Below are 19617 nucleotides of genomic sequence, written 5' to 3'. Positions count from 1 at the left end.
CAGTTTCCCAGCAGTTTTTGTTAAAAATGATTTTTTTTTATCCCAGAAACTGGAGTCTTTGGATTTATCAAATAGATTAGTATAGTCACTGACTATTGTGTCTTGCATACCCAACCTATTCCATTTATCCACCACTCCATTTCTTAGTCAATACCAAGCAGTTTTGATGATTGCTGCTTTATAATACAATTTAAGATCTGGTACAGCTAGGCCACCTTCCTTTGAATTTCTTTTCATTAGTTCCTTTGATATTCTGGACCTTTTGTTCTTTCAGATGAATTTTGTTATCATTTTTTCCTAGCTCTATAAAATAATTTTTTGGTAGTTTGATTGGTATGGCACTGAATAAGTAGTGTCTAACCATTTTAGAAAGCAATGTGGAATTATGTGAAGAAAGTGACTAAAATGTCTACATACCCTTTAACCTAGATATTCCACTGCTAGGCATATTCCCTGAGGAAGCTGACATTAAAGTTCCCTTATATATGCAAATATTTGTAGCACCACTTTTTTGGTAGGAAATAGGGAGAGACTTGAGGCAGGCAGGAGACCAGTTAAATGTAATTGCCTTTTCTCAATCTTCATCCTTCTTAACCTCTCTGAAGCATGTGACACTGTTGACGACCTTCTCCTACTAGATGTGTTCTCCTCTCTAGGTTTTTGTGACAGTGAGCTCTCTTGGTTCACTCCTTACCTTTCTGGACATTCCCTTCTCAATGTCTTTTGCTGGATTGTCGTCCATGTCCCATCCACTAATTGTGGGTGCCCCCCAAGGAAGGCTCTATCCTGGTCCCTGTCCTCTTCTCTATGCTATCTGACTTGGTGATTTCATTAGTGCTTATGGGTTCAATTATCTCTATGCAGATAATTCCCAGATGTAGTATTTCCAAATTCCCTACAGATGTTAATCCTTGGGATTCAGGAACAAGAAATTTTTGTATCTTAAATAATAATAATAATGAGTGATCAAAATAATTAACAGTGAATTATTTTTCTATTAAGGTTTTCGTTAAAAATGATATAATAATAAATGCACGGTTTATTATTGTGAACCAATATGTTGTGACAAGATTATATATTTCAATAACATATAAAATGATCTCTGCCTGATATAGAAAACATTAAAAGAAGGGAACATTAACAAAAAACCAAAACATTTTAAATTATTAAAAAATAAACTTTAAAATTCCTTCTAAAAACCTTTAAAATTGTTAAATGATTTGTATTATTATTTAATGCTCCAACTGCTAATCGAACAGGTTTTAAGCAATTTAACATCTTTCATATTTTCATAATATTCCTCTTTCCATAAGTGACCAAGCTAGTTGATGATGCTTTATGTTACAATAATTTAAAACAATGATTTAAAACATACCTGGCAATGAGCTGACTGATTTCCTTTATCTTTCTTAAAATACTTCCAACATTCTTCATACTCTTTACCCATTATTATGGATATCTAAAAATTGTTTAATAAATAAGAAATAGTAAGTTTCATAGTATTTACAAAGAACTGTATATAGCCTATAGCAAATATTCAAACACTGGGAAATGCTGGTGAACATTATTGGGTAACAGTCAAATAACATAATATTCTGATCTCCTAGCCACCTTAAGAGCATTACACCTAACTGAAATGGACAACTTAAGGACCCATTTTGCTACCAAAACCTTTCTGGGAACCACACTCAGAGGATGTGTATAAAGTATACTCTGTGTTTAAAATGATTAATATTTCCTGTGTTTGGAAGAATGACTCACCATTAGCAGCAGAAAGGGCCATGAACAGCCAAAAGCAAGACTCACTGATTGCCTGATGGCCGCCTCTCTCCTAAGTGCTCTTGTTCCAGTTCAAATACTTTTGCCTGACTTCTTGATTGACTATTTTGGGCTTCAGGATTCAAAAAAAACCATATACATTTCCCTAGAAATGCCAGGGAAAATTCCTACATGGAAACACTACCCAGATGTGCATGTATATGTATGTGTGTATATGCGTATATATATGTATGTATCTATATCTATCTATACACACACACACACAGCCCCAGTGCCACATCAACTACCTGGATGTCTCAAACTGGATGTCCTGTGGACATCTCAAACTCAACAATCCGAAACTGAACTCATTGCCTTGTCCCCCGATCCTCCCTTCTACTGAACTTCCCAGTTATTGTCAATGACATCACTATTCTCCAAGTCATCCAGGCTGTCACCCTTGGTATAATCCCTGACCCCTCAGTCTCATGCACTCCCCATAGCCAATCCACTGCTAAATCTTATCCTTTCTCCTTTCATAATATCTATCCCCTATGTCCCCTTCTCCTCATTCATATAACTACCACCCCAGTTCTGGACCTCATCACCTCTCACCTGGACTACTATAACAGCCTTTTAATCTCTCCTCAAATCTCTCCTCACTTCAATCCATCCTCCATTCAGCTGCCAAAGTGATTTTTCTAAAGCAGAGATCTGGTCATGTCACACTCCCCTCACCCCATGAAGTAACCTTCAGTGACTGCCTATTACCTCAATGATCAAATATAAAGCCGTCTGTATTTAAAGCTTTTCACAACCTGACCCTTTCCTATCTTTGCAGTCTTTCACTTTACTCCCTTCCACACTCTCAATGATCCACCTATACTGGCCTATTTGCGGCTTCTCACACAAGACACCCTATCTCCTGACTCCAGGCCTTTGCACAAGGCTGTCCTCCTTGCTTGGAACACTCTCTTCTTTACCTCTTGGAATCCTTGATTTCCTTCAAGATTCAGGCCAAGTGCCACCTTCTATATGAAGCCTTTTCTGATCCCTACTGTCTCACCTCCCCCACCCCCCAGTTGACCTAGGATTCATTTTGTGGATATTTGTATGTTTCTGTACACGTTATCTCTCCCATTAAAGCACGTGCTCCTCGGGAGCAGGAATTGTTTCACTTTTATCTGTCTAACCCAGCTTTCGGCACAAAACCTGGTACGTTAAGAAATGTTTGTTGGCTGACCCCACGAAGCGGGGATGGGGGGGTGGGGGTGCAGAGAAGACTTGGAGACAGGGCCCCAAGAAGAGGGGCATCACGTGCCGGGCCCCCACTCCTCTCCATCTTCTCAGAGGCAATGGACCGTATCGATCCACCAGGCCCGTCATTGCCACAACACTGTATGGGCATTATCATCTCAGTTGCTCCTCCCCCCAAGTACCACTTTGTACAGACTGGGAACTGAGGCTAAATGACCTGTTCCTTATCCCACACAGCTACCAGGTGTCAGGGGCGGGACTTGAACCCAGGTATCTCGAGACTCCCAGGATCTACTCAATGTACACACAGCCCCTCCCCTCCTCTTCCCTCAGAGCCCCCGCGCGCCCCGCCCAGGTCTCTTCTTGCGCTCCTTCTCCTCTTCGGTTCCGCCAAGCTTCGCCCCCAGAGAGACATTAACTCACGCACATGCGCACAAATCCTATGCCCACAGGGTGGCGGCAAGTCAGAGGCTGCGCATGCATGAATTGCATCATTGTTTCCCTGGCTCTGGGGAGAAGCTCAAGAGAGAAATTAGTGATTCTGCCTTCCCCTGCAGTCCTTGAAGTTGCCGAGTTCTGGCTCCTCAGGGCCTCTCAAATTCTGTTTCCCGGGACCCACCCTGGGATGTGTCTCTCCAATCCCAGGCATTAACCTCGGCGCGAGCCAACCGAACTACACTTCCCAGAATCCCCAGAACCATGACCAAGGTCCAGCCGGTCAGTAATTCAACCGAAAACGAGTCCGCCCTGAGGATTCTGGGAATCGTAGTCCAGCCTAATCCTCCATGCTTGTTAATTCCCACTCCCTATTTGCCTCAGTTTCCCCATTTGTAAAATGGGGATATCTACCACACAGGGTAGTTTTGAGGCTCACATAAGATATGTGAAAAGCGCCTTGTAGAATCGTAGAAGTGCTCTTTGAAGTGGTCTTTTGTTCTCTTCGAGGTCCCTAAGTGGGAACCTCCCTCCCCCCCCCAACCTGCCACCCTGGACAAGGTAGTGGGGAGTATTTGGGTTTCTATCCAGAACTCTGCACATTACAAATGCTAAATAAATGCTAGTTTGACTTGATGACTCATCTCCCTGCTTCTCCCAAGGACAAGTCTATCCTTGATCCCTCCTGCTGCAGTAGGAGAGAAGGGGAGGGGGGAGGAGAACCCATCCCATTCCCTCCTGACCCAGATGGCTTCTGGGTTAGTGGAGTTCCTGCTTGACTGTGAACCCCTTTTCAGGGATTTGCGAGAGCCCTCACAGACTGTCAGGTCCAACTCCATCCCTTTTCCCACTAGAGCGTGTTGCCTGCTCCTCTATCCAACAGGTGGATCACAGGATTTTGAATTGGAAGGGACCTTACTTTACAGAAGGGGAAACTGAGGCCCAGAGGTCAAGAGACTTCCATCATATTGCAGTGCTATTAGGACTGTTACATAGGAGAAAAGGGAGGCAACTCAGCAGGAGGAATGATGGAATACCAGACTCAGTATCTGAATTTGGGCCCTCAGATACCACACCTGGGTCTGAGAACAACACCTGTGTAGGCATATTTGTGTACATGTCCAAAGGATTTCACTCAGATGGTCAGAGTTACAAATGCCATCTTCAGTCCTCTTGGGGGGCTTTGCAAAAGTCAGCATGAGAACTGACAGTATACAGTAACAGTCTTGCAACATCAACTGGAAAGAAGATATAGACATTTATATCAGAGGCAAACACTGGGATTTGTATACCTGAGATGCAGACATCTGGGAGGGTATATAAGATGAAGATGACTCTGTGTGTATGTGTGTACCTACATATGTAGGTACATATGTACCTACATATGTATGCATGAATATGTATATATTATGTATATATGTATGGATGTGCATGCAAAACTCTCTCTATAAACACGTGCACAGGTTCAGAACAGAAAATTCCTGTAAGTCAAACGTTTCAAGCCTATCTGTCCTGGTTCTCCCTCTGCTTTCTAATGGCTCCTTCACCATACCCTTATTCTGTGACACCACCGAACTACAGAACAGCCAAAGACTCTGTACTGGGCCCTCTTTTCTCTCTACCCTCTCTCTCTTGAAGACCTCAAGAGTTCTCATGGTTTCACGAACATCTCTATATAGAAGACATCCAGATTGATATATGTAGCCCCAGTTTCTCCCTTGAACATTATTGGCAGACATAATCTATGCCCCCAAAACTCCTCCTCTTCCAATCTTCATTTCTGTCAAAGGCATCATTTTTTCAGTCTTCTAGGTTCATGAGTTCAGTGTATTTTCATCTCCTCACTCTTCCTCAACCCACATATCCAAACAGTGGCCATATCTGGCCATTACTGGCCCTTGAATTTAAAATGAAGAGGTCCAGCTAGAGGGCTCTTTTGTGACTAAATCTCTGATCCCATTAAGAGCTCCTTTCTGTATTCCAAAATCCTTCCCTTTTCCTAGACCCCCTGGGAAAGTCTGCCCCTGGCAACAGACTGGGCCATAGGGAAACTGGGCCTTACTGTGCTCTGGGGCTTGTCTGCCTCCACAGGAAGGGACTGAGAAGCCTGGCCCCTGAGTCAGTTCGGGGTCCATGTTACATATTCTGATTGTTTCAATGTATGAGTCAAACTTGACCTGGGAACCCAAGATGGTCAAGGAAAATAGGCCCAATGAAATGAGACACACCCCTGAGTATATCTGGGGGAGTGTCCGAGGTGGCCAGGAATGGAGATGGCACAAGATGAAAGGCCAGGGTGGGCCAAGGGTGGAGGGTTCTCCTTCAGGAGGCTTTATGTGTCAGAAGGCCCCTTTAAAGTCACTACTGATGATGCTGGCAGACACTAGAAAGGAGGGGAAGGGAAGGGTACCAAAGAAATAACTAGTCCCCATGAAGGCAGGTGAACTCGCTAACCACCAAAACTCCATTTCCATCCCTCCCCTGGGCCTCACTAGGAATTAAGGGAAAACATGGTATAGCCTGGAGCCCCTCCCTGGGAGGCAAAGCTTGAATGGGAAGAGTCCTCCTGGTGGTGGCAAGTCCTTCCTGCCCCTTGTTCAGGCTGGATGGCCAAGTTTCACGCTGCCCCCTGGGTGGGGAGGGCCTGCCTGTCCACCCAGGTGTGGATCTTTCTTACCTTCACCCTCTGGGAGGGGAGGGCCTGCCTGCCCACCCAGGTGTGGATCTTTCTTACCTTCACCCTCTCAGTGGGGAGGGCCTGCCTGCCCACCCAGGTGTGGATCTTTCTTACCTTCACCCTCTCGGTGGGGAGGGCCTGCCTGTCCACCCAGGTGTGGATCTTTCTTGCCTTCACCCTCTCGGTGGGGAGGGCCTGCCTGCCCACTCAGGTATACCCTTGCATATGGCTCTGCTTGGATTCTCATCAAAGGGATTCTTTGAGATTAAAAACCAGCTTTGGATTTGTAAATGGCTTTTATTGCATTCTTTAAATGCTATTGCTTAAACAATGCTTATCCATTTCATCTCCGAAACATCTCAACAGCTGAACAATTTATCAACTAGAACTCAACAGGAAAGATTAAGCACATGGGAGAAAAGAGACAGAAAGATTCCAAAGTGCTACAACTTGACAGAAGATAAACAGCCAGGTTGGGTTTTGTTTGTTGGTCTGTCTGTGTTTTGTTAACCTTCAGGCCCTAAGTGCAACAAGAAACAGAGGCAGCTTCAGTTAGGAACTGAACTGGCTCCGGGGAGTAGGAGAGGGCAGGAAGGCCGAAAATGATGGAAGGTGAGCTTTGTGAGGTGGCCCTGGGCAGGGGGCAGTTGTTGGTGCCCGGCACTGGAAGGCTCACTGCTCACTAGGGCCAGGCCAGCTCTTTGCCCAGTTCTGCCCTACAAGTCACCAAGAAAGCAGCCACTTGGGCCCCCCAAAGAAGAGGGAAGCGAGTGTTGCCAAGTGGGCGCCGGGCCGCCCTTAGTCGGGATAGGCAAATGGAAATGTGTTGAGTATGTCACCAGCCTCATTTTTGGTCTTCCTGTAGACCCAGCGCCGGTTGCAGCGACACTTGACCGCACATTTCTTGGAGTTGCACTTGGGGCAGGGGTAGAAGCAGCCAGGGCATTCCACCTTGAGGCAGTCACACAGGTCTATACCATTACTAAGGAGCCTGCCTTTCCAGTCATATTTCCTCCTGTCTTCCTCCCTCTGCCATCCCTTCTAGACAGGTCAGGCCCCTGGGCAGTGGGTGAGCTAGGGCTCCCACCAGCTGCCTGAGCTGCTGTTTCCTCCCTGCCTTCAGGTTTGGCCTCTGCTCCCTGGCGGATACTCTTTCGAATATTTAAGGCTATTAATTGCTCTACCACTGTTTGAATTTCCTTCTCTCCCATTTGATGAAGTTTGAAAGTAGGCCCATCCCCTGTAGCAGCTCCCTCTTGATTGGCACTGGACTTTCTCCTTCGCCTTTGACCTTTGCACTCATTCTGGCAGATCTTCCACTCTGCTCCATTTGGGCCTTGCTGCCTGAAGGCTCTCCTCTAAGTGGCTCCACCTGGACCTTGGGAGAAGAGCACAAAACATGGGAGAGATGTCCTGGAGCAGAAGCTGCTGCTGGCCTTGCTGGGTGCCTGCTCCAGAAAGCCAGACCACCTGGCCCCCAGCCAAAGCAGCCCCCCTCCCCCGAGTTGGTGGTAGTGTGGCCACCACCTCCCCTCCCTCTGCTTTTTTAAAAAAATTTTAGGCAATTGGGGTTAAGTGACTTGCCCAGGGTGACACAGCTAGTAAGTGTCAAGTGTTTGGTCTGAGGCCGCATTTGAATTCAGGTCCTCCTGACTTCAAGGCCGGTGCTCTATCCACTGAGCCACCTAGCTGCTCAACCTCCCTGTGCTTTTAAAACTGCCCCCCCCCCCCACCTCTGGGGACTAGCTCTGCAAATACCCTCTTGCTCAGTTTGGGTCTGCCCATCCTCCCATTGTCCTGGCTCCCCAGTCTGGGTCATCCAATCTCACAGCCCTGGGTGTTAACAGCCAGGCCACCCAGCCTCCTTCCTTCCAGTCGTCCCTCCTGCTCCTGAAGCCCATTCCAAGCCTGCTCTGGCTCACTGCCCTGGGACTTCTGGCAGCCCGGCTCTGTGGCCTATGCACTCCCCTCCATCGGTGCTCTTTTCAAAGAAGCATTCTGTCCACCACTTCAGCTCAGAACTGGACCTACTTTCTCTGGGGCAAAGGAGGGAGGGAGGCTCACCAGGCTGTTGGACTGAGGTCATCTCCTGAGCCCAGGTCATTTTCCCGATTTGGTCAAAGACTCTGTTACCAGAGCTCCTGTTCCTTCTTCTTCACCCTAGTCCCTATCCTTATCTTTGGGAGGCTTCCACACTCCTCTTAAGAGCCTTTCTAAAGATGGGAAGATGGAGCTCTTAGAAGGGATGCTTTGTGCCCTTTGAATGAACCAGAATGGGCTGGATCTGAGATCTCATCTGAGCTGTTCACCTAGAGACGGGCCAGGGAAGTGAGGATTGAGGAAGCAGTGGGGGAGGCGGAGGGGGGGGGAGGGGGAGGGGGAAGCCAGGGGAGACACCTGTTGACTAAAGTTTAGCCAAGAGGCAGGAGAAAATAGGACAATAGCTTGGGAGGATGCAGTGAGCAAGGGAAAACTTTGTAGCAGAAGGAGACCTGGGGATTTGGGACAAGCAGAAGGGACAGAACCAGAAAGAAGACTGTGTACATATATGTGCATGCCAACCCATCTCTATAAACATGGGCAGAACATGAGAGGAGAGCATTGCCCTGAGCCAAGTGCTTCCTTTTCCACTAAGAAATCATTGGGGTTTTCGTAGTGAGAAGTTAGGGGTCAAGGAGAGGGAAGGGTGGTGTCTCATCCCCAACTTACAGAGGGCAGTCACGAGTCCCTGGGTGCTGGTTCTGCACTGTTAGGCTCACAGAAGGGGCAGCCACTTGATGTGCGGGCGATGATCCAGAAAGAGGCCTCTTTGGGTGGGAAGAGGAATGGGTTTCACCAGGGCCTAGGTACCAAACAGAAGTTTGATTCAGAAACACAAATACAGGAGGGAAAAACTGGGAGCAAGCAGGCAGGCTTGATTGTTAGGGTGACGTTTCCTGCAAGTCAGTGCAGCTTTCCTTTCTGTGTCCAGGCAGCCCCCTCTTTGTAGGCCCAGGCATCCCCCCAGTCACCTGTACCCAAGCGATGGCCCTCCTTCAGGGCCGGAAGCCTCTGCCCGCTCATCCCCTGGTCCTAAGGAAGATGCCACGTGGGCAATGACTGAGGGAGGCGGCAGAGGCAAGGAGGACAAGGAGAAATCTCTGCCAGGGAGTGTTTAAATTGTTTTAAATGGCCAAGTCTGGCCTGGAAGGATGGGCCCTCTCCTGGATACTTGGGTGGGGGGAGGCCTGGTGGTGTGGCCATTGTGGGGGGTCATCCAGAAGACCCACCTGTCCTCCAGGTCACCATCTGGCCTGCCACTTGACCTATTTAATTCTTACTTCACCAGCTCTGGGATAAAACCAGGCTCTTCATTAACTAACACTTCTTCACTTAGTCTCCATGAATCAGCTAAGCTCAAAATTCCCTCATCAAATATTATATTAGTTATTATATCATATCGAACATATCAAATACCCTGCAGAAACCACCCCTCCCCATTTCTGATTGGTCAAAGGCCCCAGGGCCACGGGTAAAGGCCTCAGCAGGCCTAGGAGGCCCGAGGCAGCACCTCGCACTCAGACCCCTGAGGAAACGCAGCCATAGTGGCTTCAGTGCCTCCAGAAGCTCCTTCTGGGGCCCTGCCCCCACACCCCAGACCCTTGCCCTCCCACTTAGAGGATGGAGAAGGATCAGAAATGAGGCCTACCTCTCTCAGGAGACCCTCAGACACACCCTGCCTCCAGGTCTCCCAAGGACAGAAAGGGAGGAGCCTGCTCTGCCCCCTAGGGATAAAGGGATGCAGGCGAAGGCACAGGAAGGGGCGGAGAGAGGGGGAGGGGAGGGTCAGAGGGTCACCCACAGGGAGGGAGAGGAGCACAGGGGGTGGAGCAGAGAGGCCCAGAGGTGCTGCTCTGCCCCTAGGGATAAAGGGATGCAGGAGAGGGCACAGGAAGGGGCGGAGAGAGGGGAGGGGAGGGTCAGAGGGTCACCCACAGGGAGGGAGAGGAGCAGAGGGGGAGGAGCAGAGAGGGCAGAGGTGCTGCTCTGCCCCCAGCAGGGGCAAGATGGAGTTAGGCTGGAAGGGGCCTCACAAAGTCATCTAGGAAAACCTCCTCCTTTTACAGGGGAGGAAATTGAGGCCCATGGAGGGGAAGGGGCTTGCTCATGGTCATGCATAAGATCATAGATCTAGCTCCCAAAGCGGGTGATACTGCCCTGGGGGGCTCTGGAACGATCCAGGGGGATGGTAGTAGAATAGGATGCAATTGGGGGCACTGAATAAAAATAAGGGGGAGTGGAAACATAAAGAAAGAAGACAAGTAAATTGTTTTCTTTTTTGTTTTTTTATGAGGTAATTGGGGTTAAGTGACTTGCCCAGAGTCACACAGCTAGTGAGTGTTATGTGTCTGAGCCCAGATTTGAACGCAAGTGTTGGCAGGCGAGGATGTTGAACAAAGTGAGGAAGTCCAGCAGGCATCTCAGGAATATGTGTATTCAATGACTTGTTTACAACATACTATATGGTTATATGGCACAATATGCATCACCAAAATTTCAATGCAGGGAAAAAACCATGAATTTAAAATGAATTATTAAATTTACAATGCATCATGTTTTTAGAAAATTTTTTATATTTTTTTGAAATGATGCAAATTTTTTAAAATAATGTACAGGTTAAGGAAAATAGATTTCCAGGGGCGCTGAGCTTTTTTTTTTGAAAAGGGGCAGTAAGCCAAATAATTTTGGAAACACTGATGAAGAACTTGACCAGACCTAATTGTCATCTTTTAAACCCCTTCATTTTACAGAGCAGGAAAGTGAGGTCTAGAGAGGTCAAATGATGACCTATGGTCATGCAGGCAATTATGCAGAGACAAGACTGGAATCATTTTTAGTAACGAGAGACAGCGACAGAGAGACAGAGACAGGGACAGAGAGAGAGACAGAGACAGACAAAGAGGGAGAGACAGACAGACAGAGAGACACACACACACAGAGCCTGTTAGAGAATTGATGATGCCTGCCTCTCCACTCCAAACTGGGAATCCCCTTCACACTGAACACATGTAGCTGCAGCCTCAGCTGTGGGCCAGAGGTGAGGGCCACAGGGCTCACTCGCCCTTTAAAAGAGATTGGAAATTTTTTTAAAAAAAAGGGAGAGAAATTGGACTGGGATGAAGGAGCCCTCGCCTGTTTGCACAGAAGCCACCTCCTCCACTCAGTGGCTAGATGCTCTCCCATCTATGTACTTATTAACAAGCTCTCCCTCAGTGCTGCCAGGCTGCCACACACTGAACTAGGCACCAAGATCCCCATACAGAAGGGAACAGGACCCCCCCAAGGCCCTTCCATTCTCCCGTGGGGATGCTCTGGCAAAGAGAAATGAAGACAAACATTCCTCCCTGCACTCCTCCTCTGGGGGAAGGGAGGAGGCCACTTTGGGAGCCTCCTCCTGTCCAGGTAACAGGGGCACAACTGCTAGTTACTCTCTTGGGAGCATGAACACAGCCTGGGTTTTGGCCCCTTTCTGTCCCCAACGGTTGGGTGACATTAGGCAGCACATTGACCTTTTTAATTTTTTAATGAGCCTCAGTTTCCTCACCTTTCAAATGAGAGCCTTTGCCTACGGAAGGAGCCCTTCTGGCTATAAAATGCCATGACTTCTGAACACAAGTTTACTCTTTTAAATGACACAACTTTATAGTCGTATCTTCTCTTTGGTAATCAATTAAGTCTGTCTTCTTTTCTATATCAATCAGCAAGTCCTCATGAAGCACCTACTGTGTTCCAGGCACTGTGCTAAGCTCTGGTATTGCAGAGGACACAATCCCTACTCACAGGAGATACATTCCAATAGGGATGAAAATACTTAATAATAATAATAATAATACTATCCACAGTATAACTACAAAGAGTATAAATACATATATACACATACATACATATATAGTAGTTGGGGAAAGAGGGCACTCGCAGGTGGGGGTGGGAATCAGGAAAGGCTTCATGGGGAGGGCATTGCAGGCATGGGGGACAGCCAGTGCAAAGGCATGGAGGTGGGAGATGGGGTGTTGTGAGTGAGGAACACAGAGGGAGCCAGTTTGGTGAAGAAAGGGTGCAGGAAGGGAAGGGATGTCCAATGGAGCTGCAGAGGCAGGTTGGGGCCACTTTGTGAAGGGCTTTCAAAGCTAAACAGGGGAGTTCCTTTTTCACCCTAGAGGAAAGAAGTAGATCACAGAGATTTCAACACGTGGCCCTGAACTGAAAGTCTGGCTTAACAGGGACAGCATTCCCTCTGGAGGGCTTCTCACTAATCCCGCTTTGTTTGGCTTCTCTGTGGAAACATCAGTGTTTGAGTCATGCCTGGGTCACTGAAGGACACAGAAAGAACCCTCTGGTCCCTTGCAAGTACTGAGGCTACGATACATCGAGCATAGGACGGATTTTATTTACCCCACAAAAAACATAGAAGACTCACCTCTGAGCCTGTAACCAGTCAAAACTCTTCTCCTTCCCTCTCTGGTGAGCCTCTAGCATTTTTCAGGGACTTATGTGGCCCTATGGGAAGCCAGGTAGGGTTGTGGTAGATAAGAGTGTTGAGTCTGGAGTCAGGAAGAGACATCTTCCTTGGTTCAAATCCAGCCTCAGGCACCTACTGCAGCGGACCCTGGGCAAGTCCCTTAACCCTGTTTACCTTAGTTCCTCATCTGTAAAATGAGCTGGAGAAGAAAATGGCAAACCATTCCAGTATCTCTGCCAAGTAAACCCCAGGTGGGCTCACGGAGAGTCGGACGCGACTGAAAGGATTCAACAACAAATATGATCCTATAAACGACCAGCTCCCACATACTCCCATAACTCCAGGGTTATGGTGGTAAATATTTAACAACCAGCTCTCCAGGTGTGTGGGGGAGATGTGCACAGAACCCAGTTTTAGGTTTAACCTGTATTACTAACATATTTTCCTTTACTCTCTTTAGTCTCGACCCTGAAAAAAGCAAGAAATAGTGAGTGCCCTGGTTTGTAGTGTTTGCCAATTTCCAAGGTAGCAATATTCAAATGGAAAATTTAAAATGCGCTCCAGCACACCCCTGGATATATCCACAGTAATGGTGCCAAATTGGACCAGGATTTCTGTAAGTGGAAGTCATGAGGAAAGACTTTATTGATATATAATTAGCCCCACGATGCTGAGAGTCCAGGAACATGGGACGGACACCCAGTTCAGTTCATGTCCACAGCAGAAGGTTATCCTATTCACAAGCTGCTTCCTTCATGTCACCCTGATGCTATCAGCAACACATTCGCTTCCGTGGTTCCTCTGTCTGGGCACGCCAGGAAACTTCAAATCAAAAGGCTTTGAATGAGATTTTAACCTGAATTCAGCCAAATGTATTTGTGAAGTAGACACCTTATAGACAAACATTAGCTGGATATTTCTTAAAGCAAAGACTATCTAAAACTGTATCTACTGGAGATGCCCTAGACACTCCTTCCTTGACCTTTCTACCACCCCACATCCCTCTTCCCTTTCATTTTTAAACTTTCCCGAAGGGTTGACTTCCCCCAATGTTTCCATTTGCTCACGCCCCTCTCTCCTCTACGTTCCTCCCCCAAAGCTCTACAGAAACTGCTTTCTTTGAAGTCACTGATGACCTGCTAATCACCAAAGCTAATGGCCCGATCTTTAAAACAATAGTAAATTGAACTGGTTCTTTTTGCTTTTACAGCACCAATCTTGCTCCCAATGCCTCTTCCCCTCTCGCGTCCCAGATAACTATTCCCCAACAAATACTATTTTACAAGAGAAAAAAAAGGAAAAAGCAGAAGAGACTGTTAAAAATCAGGAAAACGGATCCATATGGTCTCTTCTTTGTAGAAAAAACAAGTGTTTTATTGAAAACCTGATAATGAATACCACCTCTAAACTTGTTCCTCATAATTTACAGTTAAATTCATTTATTTCAATAAATAAAATATAATTTTCTCGCTATCTATGATTAACATAGCTCCCCTCCTGTCCCACAATCACAAAAACTACCGTCAGAAAAAACAAGTAAACACGTTGGCCACATCCGGAAGCCAAGTCCAGGAAACTATAACTGGTTCAGAATCGATCCTTGCCTTAGTCACAGCTCTGAGGTCTTTCAGACCTCTCTGGTGATCAGTATTGTGTTAAGCTATCACACGCTCCCCTAGTTCTCCTCACTTCCCTCTGCATCAAGTTATAGGCGGATCTCCATACTTTTCCGAATCCCCATAAACTGACTTTTTTCTCAGTCCCCATTCTCCATGGCCCCTCTGCAGCATCGGACACCCTGACCATCTCTTCTCCTTGGCCTTATAGACACCACTTCTCCTGGTTCTCAACCTACCACTCCCCAGTGGATGCTTCTTGGTTTCTTTGTAGGGCTAATCACCCTCTCCCAGACCTCTTAAGATGCTGCCTCTAGCCTCCCTTGAGAATCCCTGAGGATCTTCTCCACTCCTTTAGCAGCCCCTAGCACCTCCCCACAGATGAGCTCTCTTCACAGCTCCAGCCCCATAAGGCCAACGGTTTTCAGGACATCATCACATAAGCTGAGCCCAGCATCTTTCCACAGAGCAGCTGCATCCTCACTTCACTGTTCCTTCCAATGTCCCCTGTTCAAAGCCTTAACAAGCTCCCTCCTCTCTCACTTCTCACATCCCCTTCACTTACCAACTCTGACTCTTCCCTCCTCCCTGGGATAGACATCTCGCATGCGTGTCTTCCTCTCTGTTCCTGCTGTGACTGTGCATCTTTCTTTGTGCTCCTCATGGACTACTGCAATAGTCCAGACTCTCCCCCATCCAACGCATCTTGCATGCCAATGCCAGACTCATCTTCCTGTTCATACATCTGTGGTGGTTTGCTCTGCTCAAAAACCTTCCATGGCTCCCTATTGCCAATTGAGTCAAAGAAGGGTAACCTCCTTTCCTGGCATTCAAGGCCTCTGCAATCTCACTCCCTTATCTTTCCTGCCTTATCTCAGGCCACTCCCCACCAAGCTAGCCTAGGCTTCAGCCAAACTGGACTCCTCTCTTTTCTTGGAACCCCCTACCCTTTCCCCCCCTCTCTGCCTTTGCTCATATTGTTCTCCATGCCTGGACTCCCTCCACACACACACCCCTCCCCGCACTGCCCTCTCCTCCCTTCACCTGTTCAATTCAATTCCTACCACCCTGCAAAGTCCCATTCGAACCTTACCTCCTCCCCACTGATCTCCCCAAATGGAAACGCTGCTTTGCCTCCAAGCCCCAGCCAGCTCTTTCCTTATATATGTCTCTAGGCCACTAATCAGGTGCCATTTTCAACATGATCGTTCTCTCTGGGTCTTACCCTAGGAGAGTCGGTCTCGTGGTGGCAAGCCTGATTGCAGTGTCAGAAGGATCGCAAGGCTTCCCAAGGTGTCCCACCTGACTGCTAGCTCCCTGCTTTGTTGGAAGGCTTCGGCATCCAGCGGGGCAAGTTTGCCAGGGTGGGTGAAAGTGATTCATAGGAATGATTTCAGTGAATCTTCTACCTTCGCGAGGTCCGGCGGGAGCAAATGATGGTAGCTTGTGGCCTCTTCCCTCATGTGAGATGCAAGACAATGGGCTGTGGGCAGGGCAGACAGTTCAAGCAAATCTGTGTGGAGTCTCATCAGCGGAGTAAACGGAAGCACAATGCCAAAAGAGCAAGAGGTTCTTTCCGCTGAGGGTCTTCACTGGAACTGGGGCTTTAGACATGGCCTGGTCCCGAATGAAGACCGGAAGTCCTAATGCCAAAGTCACTGAGGTGCCCGGAGCAAGTCACATGATGTCTCAGAGACCCAGGCGACTCCCTGAGACTAACAGGCCAGGAGGTGTGTGGGAAATCCCCATGGACTGGTTCTCAAAATGCCTACAGTCTACTGTGGGGGACACAAGTCACACACGACTTGGGACTCAGCGACCCTTTCCTGGCATGACTGAAGGAGTGCAAACCAGTGTAGAACACAAAGGGTGAGGGGCTTTAGAGCAAAAGAGGGGTTAGGTGAGTGAGGTCAATTCAAAGGTCATGTGATCAGCTACCAGGCTGGGATGTGCCGGTCACTGGCCTGCTGCTGGGTAAGGTGAGGAAGTAAAACGAGGCACAGTCCCTGCCCTGAAGGGGCCTCCTGACAACCTGCGGGTCGAGTGTGTGGGGATAAGACATGTGCGTGTATGTATGTATAAGTACATGTATATATATATAATCAGGTCTGTGACAGGTCACAATCACACACTCTCTCCATGCTTAGCAGATGGACTTTGTGAGTGGTAGTAAAGTGAGACAGACAGACAGACACAGAGACATTAAGACAGAGTTAGAGACACAGACAGAGAGACAAAAGGAAAGAGACCACATGAGACCGAAAGAGACAGAGTCAAAGACAGAGAGAGAAGGAAAGAATAATCATTTTAGAAAACCTAGCAATAACACATCAGTCTGGACTGGCTTGGGGAAAAACGATGTTCCTGAGAAAACATGTCTTCTAAGTCCCCTGTCTAGCCTTTGAGAGTCTGTGGCCCACACAGGTGCACACACATGTGGCGGGCACATGCACACACACACACAAGCTTCCTGCCCCCTCCCCATTCCTCCTCCCCCACCCTCCCATTACCCTGGGAGCTGCTCTGTTGTCCTCTCAGCAGGCACCTTGACTGTTCCTTCCACAGTAACCACACAGCTCATTGCTGGGCTGGTCCCTGAAGCCTTTCTCCAGCTTGGTAGGGTACCTTGCCATGACCACCAGTGGAAAAGATACTTACTGTGACTTCTAGGAAGCAGGCTAATGGTTCCTTCTGAGACTTGGCTGTTGTTCATATTTGCTCTATTTGACTAATAAAGTTGGATTGCACGTTGGAGAGGTTTCAGTGTTTAGTCATTGAGGAAAGGTGTAAGTAGCAGTGTCTCTGCCTTAAAGGTAAATTGGCTAGAAGCATGCATCATGCATCCCACCGGCTTGAAAACTTCCAGTGCAGGAACTAGCCAGTTCCAGGGACCACCCCTTCCACTCCATGGAGGCCAAATTCCCCCTGCAATTTCCAGCCATCCCCCTGCTTGACTCCCTGGGTCAAAGGAAACAAGGTCATTCTTCTCCCACAAGCCAGCCCTCCAATGAGAGCTGCCCACCCACCTGGAAGAGGGTGAGCAGGTCACCTGCTTGACCTTTCTCCAGGGTCACTGTCCCCATCTGCCCAAGACAGGCTTGAGGCCCTTACCCACCCTGTTTTGCCTGCATGGACTCTGGCCAGCTCACCAAGCCCCTTCCTCTCTCTCCCTCTTGTGCATCCCATGGATCTTTGCTGTTCCCCTTCTTCTCCCTCACCCCCCTTTCTCTGTGTATGTGTGTGTGTGTGTGTGTGTGTGTGTGTGTGTGTGTGTGTGTGTGTGTCTGTGTCTGTGTCCTTGGGGAGGAATTGAGATCCTAGCAGTCTCTAACATTGTTTCAGGGGAATAACCAGAGAGGTGTAGCTGGGCATGCTGGGCCACAGGAGAGGCCTCTCCAGAGGACCACTGTTGGAGGCCCTTCTCCATCTGCCAGGTGCCTACAGGTGAAAGAAAACTCCTTGAGGCAGGGACTGCTTGAGCTTTGCCCGTGGGTCCCCACGATTAGCACAGTGCCTGGCACAGACAGGGTGCAGCCTCCTCCCTCCCTGTTGTTCTGAAATGAAGGCAACGATAAATTAACTTCACAAACTTTTTTTATTCTTTTTTATCTGCTTTCACTTTAACAATATATATTCTTCTGTTGTGGAATCTCAAAACTATCTTAAATATATATGCATATATATTTTTTTCCACTTCATAAACTGCAGAAGGGAGACTCTGAGAAGAGTCCCAGGAGAATCCAGACTCCTTTAATACCTGCAACAAGATGAGAGCAAAAAAGCGTTAGGCAAGTGGTAGTTGTCAGAAAGTCCAACTCTAGAACCAGGGAACCATGTAGACAACATCACAGACACAACATAGGACAGACACCTACATGACCATCTAGACGTGAGAACAAACACATGACAAATGGGAGAAAGATCCTTTTTCTTTGTTCTTTTGTTTGTATATCTAGCACTAACTGAAACAGGAAAGAGTTTTAGGAACCTGGAGAATTCTGGCCTGGCTCTAGGGATGGCTGCAGCTGGAAGGGGGCAGGGCAGGAACCACATTCCACCTTCTGTGGAAGGAAATTCTCAAGTTCCAAAAGACTCAGCTTTAGGAGAGACGTCGGCAGGAAATCTCAGGCAAGATGGCCGCTTGGGGTCCTCTATGGGTGGAAGCCCTCTTGGTTTTCACCTGCATTTTTACCTAGCCTGGGCTCAGAGTGAAGGCATTTGGGAGAAGAGGGAGGCAAGCTCCCGGGTGCTCATGGCAATACTGCTGGGAGCCACAGGAGTCAGGATTGCCAGGCCAGCTTCCTCTCCAGGCAGGGATGCTCAGCCAGGAACAGAGGCACACAGAGACACACAGAGACACAGAGACACGACACACAGAGACACACAGCCACGTGGAGCTCAGGCCCTTACTTAGCATGGGGAAATGGGAAGGTGCTGACCACATTTCCAATCTCGTTGGCACTGGCCTCGTAAATCCACTTCTGGGTGTGGCAGTAGGTTGGCCCACACTTGATGGACTTGCACTTGGGGCATCGATACAAGAAGCCCGGCGCTTTCTCTCCAGGTAGTCACGGAGGTGTTCTACATTCAGATTCCGCCTGCGGTACTTCACACCTTTCTTGGCTCGTGGTGGCTTCAGGTGGTTGAGCTGAGTGGGGACCAGCTTGGTCATAGGGCGCGGCTTGGGTGGCAAGGCCCCTGGGGCAAGCTTGGCCAGGGGAACCAGCTCGGCCATGGGGACAAGCTTGGCCACAGCGGCCATATTGCCACGGGGGCCCACTGCAGGGCGCTTGGCTTTTACCTCCCCGCCGGTTGGCTTCTTCTTCTGAACTTTTGCTTTCTTCTGGCCTCAGCTCTGATCTGATGCTCCTCTTTAACCACCTGCTTCTTGGCCTGCTTCTTCTGCTTCATCATAAGGCGTGCCGATTTCCTCACAGCCACATCCTCCTTTTTCTTACACACTTGAGAACGGGTAATCATTTTCGGTCACTGGAAGGCAGCTTCTCTTGCTGCCTCGAGCTCTCTTGGAAGTGGCTGCGGGACCTTGGGAAGGACAGCAGGCACATAGGGTCACTAGAGGCGAGTGTATGCATACTGGTGCGAGGGACATTGGATTCAGGGACCGAGGCAGCGCAGAGGTTGAGGGCACTGTCCAGGCATGGAGCCTGGGATGGGTCGCTGCAAAAGGGGAGTTCCTTGACCACCTCTCCAAAGGAGGGAGAGGGAGGATGGGAGAAACCAGACTGAGGAGGCCACCTGAAAGGAAGAGCCAGGCCTGGCTCAGGCCACATCTCCTCTCTCTCCTTTGTTTGTTCTTTCCCTGCTCCCCAATTCTCATTCCCCGACCTGGCTTCAGCTCTGTACCAGGACCATCA

At 48.3% G+C, this 19617-nt stretch overlaps 1 protein-coding gene across 1 annotated transcript; it reads right to left on the bottom strand.

The window, feature by feature from the left end:
* Positions 1-17818: 17818 nt before the first annotated feature.
* LOC144455019 (uncharacterized) lies at positions 17819-19078 on the bottom strand. Its single transcript, XM_078147894.1, has 2 exons — positions 18653-19078; positions 17819-17999 (listed from the first exon to the last, which is right to left on the bottom strand). Exons 1-2 carry the CDS (start codon positions 19002-19004, stop codon positions 17938-17940), a joined length of 414 nt encoding a protein of 137 aa, XP_078004020.1. The 5' UTR covers positions 19005-19078; the 3' UTR covers positions 17819-17937.
* Positions 19079-19617: the final 539 nt, after the last annotated feature.

The sequence above is a fragment of the Phascolarctos cinereus genome, unplaced genomic scaffold (genome assembly GCF_003287225.1).
Source record: "Phascolarctos cinereus isolate Bilbo 61053 unplaced genomic scaffold, phaCin_HiC Scaffold_8;HRSCAF=390, whole genome shotgun sequence".
Taxonomy (NCBI): Eukaryota; Metazoa; Chordata; class Mammalia; order Diprotodontia; family Phascolarctidae; genus Phascolarctos; species Phascolarctos cinereus.
This window is presented reverse-complemented; position numbering and strand designations above follow the sequence as displayed.